This window comes from Halyomorpha halys, unplaced genomic scaffold (assembly GCF_000696795.3).
Source record: "Halyomorpha halys isolate HHAL.00 unplaced genomic scaffold, Hhal_1.1 Scaffold380.1, whole genome shotgun sequence".
Classification (NCBI taxonomy): Eukaryota; Metazoa; Arthropoda; class Insecta; order Hemiptera; family Pentatomidae; genus Halyomorpha; species Halyomorpha halys.
Genome location: NW_027106430.1, coordinates 912,007 through 922,491, shown reverse-complemented (window position 1 = coordinate 922,491; position 10,485 = coordinate 912,007). Strand labels below are relative to the sequence as shown.

Sequence of the window (10,485 nt, the reverse complement as noted above, 5' to 3'; positions counted from 1 at the left end):
GGATGTACAGGCCTCCTAGCCTTCGTATGGTCGAAGCGCATCCTCCTCACCCTGTCTGCTGACGAGACCCTCCTCCGTCTAGCCCTTTCTGCAGAGTGTCCTCTTCTTCTCTTGTCTGGTCCTGAAGTGCATCCTTTTCCTGCCCTTGTTACCCTACTCTTTTTCTCCCACTACTCCTTTTAGGGCGTTACCTTATTTTGAAATCTCTTATCTCATTGGTCGTAATGTCCGAAGACTCCCGAAGCAGGCGTCCACCTCCTCAGGGCCGAGGATGTTTAACAAAAAGTTGGACTTCCTGGACAAGGATCTGCCTGGTTAATTTGATTCTGGTCCCTCGTCCTAACCTATTTTCTGCTTCGATACTTAAAGGTTAGTCAATCTAATTTTCTCAGGGGCCTCTGGTAATGTGACAAACTTAATACAGATGTTTCCATATCCGAGGATGCTAAAAGCTTCCCAGAAGGATACCCTGATCAGGAGCAGATGACTAAACATTTTAATATTATCCCGGATGTCCAAAACTCGATACATAGCAATATATAGTAATGCTTAAAAGTAAAAGCTTTAAAATGAAAATTAACGTACCCTGAATAAGGCCGATAATTATCAAAACCATCGCTACGTTGAGGTTCTATGTCTGGTTCTTCTTTGTAGTTGAAATCATCATCAAGGTACATAGAATAAAATATCATTCTTTCTGCTGATTTATCACCCTCTGGTAGCTCCTCCTCTTCTACATTTTCTGCCTCACCACCTGTTGTTCTCAGGGACTGTAAACAATTTTTATTCAATAAAATATGTGCAAATGGAACCTTTAATAGAAGAGTGATGTAACTTTAAAAAATTTCAATTCTCTCATTGATCTTTTTCATTTGATAAATTTCGATATTTTTACTATAAAAAAGATTTAATGTAAAATAATAAATATTTTTTGTTTAAAGGCTATGTAATTCTATTCTCATTTTTTTTTTTTTATATACTAATATTTTTATTTCAAGAGACATGCAATTCTTTTCAAATTAGGAATTTTGAGATAGATCTTTTTTTTTTTTTTAAATGTTTACTCTGGGACCAAGTCCCCTAAGAACAAATATAATGGATATACATTCATTTATGGTCTAGCTATTCAAGTTCAACATATCAGATTTTCTGTATATAAATTTGACATTTGATTGGACCACTGGGATTTAATGGGGTGAAGAAATAGAGATGATTAAAGGAAATTAGAGAAGAGACATTACAGGTAGATATTGGAAGGGAATTCTAAAAAGTGGAGAGTGGACAAGATAGGATTTGTGGAAGGAAGCAGTTCTATGTGACGGAGTATTAATATTGATTGGTTGTGTTCTTGAATTCAAACAGTGAATAGAGGAACGCGAGGTTATGAGTTCAAAGATATAAGAAGGTTAAGTATTCCTTGGGCATTGGAATATGATATAATGCTGTTTGAAATAGGGATAAAGCTACTTTAAGTCAGTATAAAAGTCAGAAATATGTATACTTCTGGTAACCCCAAAGATGTGTAAATCTTTCTTAGCAATTCATTAGGCATATTATTTACGAGAAAATTTTCCTTTCTGTAAAGAAGTGAAAAGATAATTAACTATGTTAGATTAATTCTGGATATGATTTTTGGACATTGTTCAAGATGAATAAAACATACGTACATTGCACCATGACGACTAAATTATTGTACAACATGTTTTGTTTTTTTATTTCTACTGTTTTTAAAAGTTATGTATCTTACCAGTAGAGCGTTTTTCATTTCTTCAATACTGGAATCATCACTATCAGATGATAGGATATCAGTGAAACAGTCATCACTGATATCTGATAGGTCTGCAGGTGGTGGCTCTTCTTCTTTTTCAATTTTCTTTCCATACGAATTTTTTTGTGATTTGCCTAGTTTAATGATGATTAATTAGTTTAAATTAAACTTATATATTTCTCCAAACAGAAAAAAAAAACTAGTGAATCTAGATTTTGTGGTAATTTATAATGAGAGATATGAAAAAATATTGTCCTCATAATCTTTTATCATAGTATAATTTTTCATTTGAGCACTACAGTGATATAGTGGTACTTTATTAGTTTAATTTAAAAAAGATGTTTAAATTACAAATATTTATTGATTATATATTTTTATATTAATTTTATTACTTATCTTCTATATTTTAATTTATCATCTTGAAATAAACAGAAATTTATTTGAATAAAAATAACTTAAAAGTGGAAGCCAATTTTTACCCTTAACCTTGCTGAAATGATTAAAAGATAATACTTCTTAATCCCTCTTCTCTCTTCCATGTGGTGGTCTGAGGAGGTCCCTTGTAGAACCTAGCCTAAGCCTCCCTTTTCTGGACAATCTTTTTTTTTTTTTTTTTTTTTTTTATTAGGGAAGGTGAAAATCTTTAAAAATACGCAAATAAGCCTGTACAAACCCAGTGTGGATCCTTTTATCCCCTAAAACCATCTCCCACACCTGTTCCCCACTTTCTGCAGGACCACTATCCAACATTAGGAATTACCTAATAACATAAGCATTACTCCTATAGTATTTGCAATTATGTTGAATAAAAACATTTGAATTTGTGCATCTGTGGGTGGTTTTTCATGAAATATATATGTATATATAAAAAATAACTGGTTTCTTTGGCATCTTGTATAATAACCATTACCAACAAAATTACACATGTGATGGGCCATGTAGTGGAGGGAGTTAAGGATCATAACTTTGACTTCCTCCTGACTGCAACTAGTTTGAATCCGGCCTGGGAAATGATTTTTATTTTGTGGCGGTCCCACGAAACCGCGACACTCTTGATAAAGAATGATGGCTAACGAAAAGAATAGGATCGCGATACCCTCATAATAAAATTATGGCTAACGAAAAGATCTGAGACTCTCGTAATAAAATGGTGGCGATAAAAAACAATATGGTGGTGAACGAAAAGAACGGCACACCAGTGGCTAAGGAAGGGTCAAAGCTAGGGTCCGAAGTCCAAAAACGATCATTGAGGTATCCAGAATCGGCTTATTTACCTGCCCAATTCCAATATTCGTTTCAAATTTCATTTAATTCTTATAGATTTGCTATTCTATTCCGGAATACTTCAATACTGAATATGATTCATATAAAATAGTTATTTTTTCGAAAGAAATTCATAAATCGGGCAGATTAATCTCTGTTTTTCTCATGTATAGGTTCGGTAATTACGTAATTACTCGTAACATACAATATTGATTATTTACAAATAAGTCTATTTTTAGCATGACACCTCTACATGGAGACCTTTTCTTAAAATGGTAGATATTTTGAATCAATTGGATTAAGAAATCAATTCAAACTGAAAGTTAGAAATCTTGTGTTGAGTGACATCTAGAGAAATTAATGAGAAAAACTTGATATTGTCTAAATACTTTTTTTACCAAGTTCAACTATTATTCTAAATGAAATTTTACTCGAATATAGATTCTTGGTTTTCGTATTGAAATAAATGTGTATTTTTTCGAAAAACAGGAATACGACCAAAAATAATTTTATTCTACTCACACTTAATACGGTCAGAAGGCGATGGACGGTTTATCGGTCTTTTCATAGTTAAAACATAGTTGCACTTATTAAAATTATAAATTGTAAATGAACATATCTTCAACTGTTTCAATAATGCTCTATAATTACGTATTGTTTTATTAGTGTGATCGATTTCTGTTAAATGAAATACCAGATGACAGAAGGTATAGAATCAATGCAATATTAGCTATTGCAGATTGGATTATATCGTAATAAATAAACTAATTATTGAAATAAACGATAAGTCTACGTTTTTAGTTAATTTGTCTATTACACAGTCTAAATTCTTCATAAAATATATATATATATATATATATATATATATATTTTGTAAAATTGTTGCTATATTGTGTCTCTCAATAACCTTTTGTATGCACGCTATTCCCCTTTTATATGCTCATCGGGTTTCTTGACTTGAACAAAACTAAAAATGCCGTCCTGTTAAAATTAAAATTGATCGATTGATGTTTACAAAAATATTACCTGATATATTTTACTACCAACTTGACGGTATGATCAGTTTGAATATTAGCAAAAATTTGATTTTTTTTGTCAGGTTAATTAGATTACAGTAGGAGTAAATGGAATGAGATTCGCTACATCTTACCAAAATAAGGAACACGGGAATAAAAAAAATTATCCCTACTTTCATTAGTAGACGGTGTATTTCCATTTTCAAAAAAGAGTAACAAATTGTGCTCTAATAAAAACAGCGACTATCATTTGCGAGAGTAATCAAATGTGTTCGTTAAATGCATAGAAACTATTAATAAGTTAAATCTAGGCCATTCAATAAGTATTGTCCTTTATTGTTTATCACGTTATTTAAAAGGTGTTAAACGTTTTTGCCCACAATAAACTGAAATTCGGTCCAGTAATTTTCTTCTTTTTTTTAATATGCTCCGTGTTGTCCTGGGAAAGTTTAAAGAACTTAAAATTCTTGATTTATCTAGTTGAACTAAAGTTATGGTAAAAATTAAATATTATTTGCACAATTCTGAAAAATATACAATGTTTTAACAGTTAATGTTACAACCCATAGGTAATTAAATTATCTAAAAATTAATAAAAAAAAAATCTTATTCAGACCGGTAGAATGATTGTTATGAAGAGAAGTATACATTATTTGTGTATAACTCTGAAAGTACATTTTGTTGTGTACTATATAAGTGACACAATTTTAGGTAATTAAGTATCTCTATTATTAAAACTAATATAAATGTGCAAACACAAAAAGAGGCTTCTAGTAAAGTAGGTAAACAAATTTTTTTCTAGAAAAAAAGCAAGTCAGATTCGTTTTTAGCTTCCTTTAAAACACTTTAATACGACTTTACATAGAAATAAAAAAAATAGAAATTTTTGAACTTGATTTTTTTTTTTTTTTTATGCCGTTTTTCAATTTCAGGCGCTTTTTAAATATTGCTCGATTAAACTATCTTAAAATCTCCTGTTCCCATTCTTAGCTAATATTTGCCTTTATCTTCTCTTGTGGGGTTGTGACATGTTTTGATAGGGTTTTTTTCCCGATGTCTGTTGTTCACACCAAATTTCATAATTCCTCAGGATTTCATCCAACATATTACTATAACAATCGGCAACTGAATTTCTGCTCTTCCAACCCATTTAAACACCTATTAAACTTCTTTTTTTTAAAAATTTATTTATTGATATTTACAACTGTACATAAATACATCAAGTAAATTTGAGGAAATCATAATGGTATGGTACAAGCATATAGAGAAACTACCCAATGGTAGCACTCTAAAAACATTTTTACAATATAAGGTCTCGAGGCCATCTTCTTTTCAGACGCCTCGGAGGATTGTCCGGAATAAAAGAGGAAGCAAGATTAGAAAATAATGGGTATGAGTGGTTAGGGAGTTTGTAATGGAAGGATTGATATCTGGTTCTTCCTATTAAACTTAATATGCTTTTAAGGGTGAAAAATTTGTTTCAAATAAAGAAAAAAAATTCAAACTTTTTAATACACATACATAACTCCAATTCTAACTTATTCATGTAGGCCCAGTTCGTGTAGTTTATAGGACCCTGAACAATTCCTATCTTTAGTTGGGATTGATTTAGTCGTGTTGAAAGTATTTCTTTAAAATTGAAAGTGAAAATTAGAATTTGATGTTATTTCATATATGCACAAATTTTGAGCAAACAAGATGTAATTTTCGATGATTATGAAAATTCTTAGTAACGGGTTTCCAGAGGTGAAAAAAAAAATGCAACTTTGTTTCTTCCTAAAAAAATATTTTACCCCACTTCGATATCGAACCTTTATTGTTTCGTTTTGGAAGAAGATAGTTGACCGCCTGAAGTAGATTGTAGAAAGATATATAGTTTTTATACTACTTTACCTTTATTTACCGCCAACCGGACTATCTCCCTACAATCTTTATTGTTTCGAGTTGAATTTCTTTCATTCTTGCATGCTTTTAAATGACTTTTTTTAGTGTTGCTAATGTTACAACTGAGAATTAAAAGCCAACATGCTACATTAGTACATTATAATCACAGACAAATTGATGAATACATGAATTTATGATGGACAAATATACGTTGCATGTTCTTATGTAGGATAAATAAGGAATTTGTTTGTATATATGCCAACTTCAATTACCAAACATATTGTATATTCAAGTGCATTCATGAATTTAAAATTGAATAAAACAGGAATTACCATTAATGTAATTAAAACATAAAAATAATGATGTACACGTAAATGTTTAATTTTAACTAAATAAAATAATTGATATAAAACTTTCAATTGTGTGCATCTATATTTCCTCAAAATATAACAACAGGGAAGGGTTACTTGATCAGTATGTTTTCTATAAAAATACGACATTTTTGAACAGTAAAGTTTCATATTGATTTATTTCTAATTAACTTTTAAAAATAAATGGCTACAAGTTCTATTAATTTCATTTATTTCTTTTTTTTTTTTTTTAGTGTAAAATGTGGGCTACTGAAACTTTATCTTCCTTACCGGATCCGTGTTAATTGTGTTTGACCTAATTATTTAATTAATGTGCAAAAAAAAAAATTGTTATGTGTTTGAGTAGTGCGTGCCAGTGTAGTTGAGTGCCCTTTAATTTTAAATATATAAAAAGTGCTTTTTAGTAGTTCTGTGTTTTAAGTGAGTGTTAGTGCTCTTCTGATTTGTTGTGGATTCAAGGAAGACCTTGGCGAATAGAGAAATTGAAGAAAAGAGGCGTCTTCTTAGAAGGGCCACCACCATCATTAAAAAAAGGTATGTTAATTTGCTATATTTCCTTTTTCATATATATTATGTGCCTTCGTATTTGTTTTTAATGAGTAATATTTTATTGAATAATGTATCTGCAAGTAAGCTTGGTTTATAAGTTCCATGAAGGGAACCATACAATAACCCTTACACAGTCAATATTATTAAGTCAGTATAAAATTTCGTCAATATATTGTCTTGTCTGAGGGTTGTATATTGTAGCAACAATGTTGACTCCTGTATATACCGCGTTTAAGTTGGGCATTAATCTGGAGTTAGTAATTAATACATGTGGATTTTAATTTTTTTTTTAAATAGCTGATTCAAACTTTCGCAGTTTTTTTTTTATTCTTTTTTGCACTTTCATAAAATATGTTAATGCCCTGACTCTAATAGAATTTATGACATTAATAATTTTTTATTAACCGTTTTAAGTATTATCTCAAATTGAGGCTAAAGCTATGAAAAGAGCATTTACTCCATTCTTAGAAATTAGCTGGTTAAGTTTTGTAAATAATAATCAGTGTAAGAAATTAACTCTCATTTATTGTAGCTACCAGCTTTAAAAATCACGATACAGCTTTGAAACTAGTTTAGGTTCTAAAAATGCAATTCCCACTAAATTATTATTTATATTAATTATTTATTATATTTAAATAAATAAAACAAAATAGAATATTAGGATGGGCAAACGCGTGTGTACATATCAGGGATTTGAAAAAATGTAAGAATTTTTGGTTTAGAATTACAATAATTTAAAAAAAAATAAGCAGGTAATTCAATGATAATTTGTTTTGAAAAACGAAATCATAGAAATTGATAATTTTATTGAAAACTTTGGAGTGTTACGTATTTTAAAAAATTCCTTGAACAAAGTTAGTATTTTTAAAATATAAATGCCGATTATAAAATTAAAATAGAAAAAAAAATGTATCTTCATTGAGGTTCTTTTTTTTTCTTTCTTTCAACGTAACTTTGTAGTTTATTGAGTTGCTCTGAAAGCAAAAGTGGTGTAAGTCATTTTGTTCTCAAAACAATTCATTTTCATCTAACAAAAATAATTTCATTACTTATAGTTGATAAACTTCAAATGCTCATAAATTATTGGAAACGCTCCTAGCTTACCACTTTTCAATTGAGAAAGCTGTTATTCTTTATTAAAAGCTTTATAAAACTATCCCTGTTGCTGAAATGTTAAATATCTCAAAACTTCAGCTATAACTTAAAGCACCTCTGCACTCAACAGCTCATATTGCCTTGTGTGATCATATTAATTTCAATACATCGATAATAACATGATTGATGTATTTATATTAACACATTGTTATTATAGTGTAGTATCAAGTAACAAACATCACATTATAATATATTAAAATCAATTTGGTCACAAAGTGATTCCGAGTATCATTTTAAAAATGTCAAAACAATAAATCAGTAAGGGAACACGTGAACGCATTTTAATAATATATATAGAAAAGCTTTTATTTTTTTCAACAACTGTTTATTTTCACCAACGTAAAAAGAACAAAAAACATCGTTTTTATTTACTGGTTGCAAACAAGATGATTAGTAATATTGTAAGAAAAAAACGAATTTTCATATAAAATGCAAATTTTTGTAGTCTACCTCAAAGATTTTTGAGTTACGTTACTATTATATTGAGAGTGTGTATATTATATATTATTCACAGTAGTTTCGAATCTTTTTGGAATTGATTTAACGCAAGCTACATTTGCCAAAGGTTTCTTTATTTCGAATTATACAATTTTAAGTTCATACTTATGTAAAATGTGCATTTTTTTTATTAAGTGATGCTCTTAATATGTAACCTATTAGAATTTAATTATCCTGACTGTTCTACTCCTTATGTAGACTAAGTTCCAAAGTTACAGCAGCCAATATAACTTTCTGTAGAACCAACATTATTGGTATCCTACCTTACATCAGACCTACATTGAATAAATATGTAATCCTATCTAGTTTAATAACGCGCTTAAAGGTCTTATAAATACTCACATATTTATGTATAATTAGATCCTATGTGTGACCTAAAAAACTGAATTAACTTGTATAAATAAATTGGTTTTTAACTGTTTTTATATAAACTGCACTGTTTAATCTGGTTTTAGGTCCTAGGGAACCATTTAATTAATAAAACAAAACAGAATTACTGAGCCTCTTTTTTTTTGCTTGATTTGCACAAAACAAATAATGAAGACACACAAATCTAAATATCAATGCTAGGGGGAAAAATATAAAGAAATAAACGTCCTGTTTTCTACTTAGTCCGAAAAAAAAAAAAAAAAAGATTATCCATTTTATTGTAACATGACACGTCGAATAAACTTAAGAGTGTCTAATTCTTTACAAAATATATATGAATATGCGTGCATACAATTCCGGTCAAAATTATAGGACCCTCAATTTTTGGAATAATTTGATGTATTTTGGAATACATATAAAATTTATTTTAGTGAAACTAAAAGTTAACTAGCTTTTAAAATAAAGTTTACTACACAAAATCATATAATGTGATAGAATTTTAGAGGAACATATTAACTAAATGAAATTACCCTTTACTGATGAAGTGAAATTTACTAACGCAATTGGTGAGTTGGAGTCTCAAAGTCCCCAAATTATTTATTCAATTTCAAATTATTCTGAGTTCTTAACCTTGTTGTATGCCGCATTTTAATCACTTTTAATGGCACCAATGTATTTATAGTATTATGATCGATGACTGAAATTAATGAACAAATCTTATTCACTTTTATTTTTCACAATTTCATGATTTGACCTAAATAATATAATATGTATAGAAGAACGGAGAAAACATAATTAGAACATATTCCTATATGAGTACATTCAGAGAGTGATCAATTGAACTTGAAGATGTTATGATATTATAAGATGAGAACATTTCATGAATTTGGAATACTCTAGAGAACCAGATTTTAAATATTTTGTAGCGACCCGAAAATATGGTATTTTATGTTAACTAATAATGTAACTTACCATAAACAACAGGTTTAGATTCTTGAACGTTTTTTGAATCATGAAGTGACTTCAGTGCTGCAGCCATTATTGAACAAACGTTCCCTGGTTACCACTAACATGTTTTATCCTGGCTTATAAGAGAGTATGTCTAGACAATATATCCTGCTAAGGAATCAAGTACATACGTTGCAACGAAAAATACATTCTTATTTAATAAAATTTATAAATGTTCTTTAAAAATATGACGAGTAAACTTGTGTCTGTAAAAAAGTGTCTGTGATTGGTATCAGAATTAAAATTGAGCGAGAAGCAGTGAATAATATTTTATAAAAAAAAAAGTTTACCTCAATAAAGTAGTAAAATCCCAATCATCTAAAACCAAACTTTGAATTAAATGATACCAATAGTAAGGGGGCCTCGTTTTCTGTTATTGATTATTGATTTTGATTGACATGAGTAGTTATTATTAAAAGAAATTTGTATTATTTATTTCGAACCCTTTTTTGTTCTTACCACTCGTCCTAATCCTCTGTAGGTCTTCATAAATTGAAATTATACGATCCCTAACTGCTCATCAAAGTCGTTCTCGGAGGAGGGCTTCTTTCGAGACGTTCGAATCAAGTCCTAAAAAACCCCCTCCCGTCACATAATAAGTCGG

General features: G+C 29.5%; 1 protein-coding gene and 1 long non-coding RNA gene across 3 annotated transcripts in view; one reads left to right on the top strand and one right to left on the bottom strand.

The window, feature by feature from the left end:
• LOC106681962 (uncharacterized) overlaps positions 1-3,696 on the bottom strand; it is a 20,202-nt gene extending 16,506 nt beyond the window's left edge. For both annotated transcript variants that reach the window (XM_067044803.1, XM_067044805.1), the window contains exons 1-3: positions 3,554-3,696; positions 1,748-1,902; positions 586-770 (exon numbers count right to left, since the gene is read on the bottom strand). In XM_067044803.1, the coding sequence (XP_066900904.1) occupies positions 586-770; positions 1,748-1,902; positions 3,554-3,599 (386 nt within the window). In that variant the 5' untranslated portion in view covers positions 3,600-3,696. The remainder of the gene's footprint in view (positions 1-585; positions 771-1,747; positions 1,903-3,553) is intronic.
• LOC136795151 (uncharacterized) overlaps positions 1-6,832 on the top strand; it is a 19,609-nt gene extending 12,777 nt beyond the window's left edge. Inside the window, exon 3 of the long non-coding RNA XR_010842716.1 lies at positions 6,536-6,832. This is a non-coding gene — a long non-coding RNA (uncharacterized lncRNA). The remainder of the gene's footprint in view (positions 1-6,535) is intronic.
• The last annotated feature ends 3,653 nt before the right edge of the window (positions 6,833-10,485 follow it).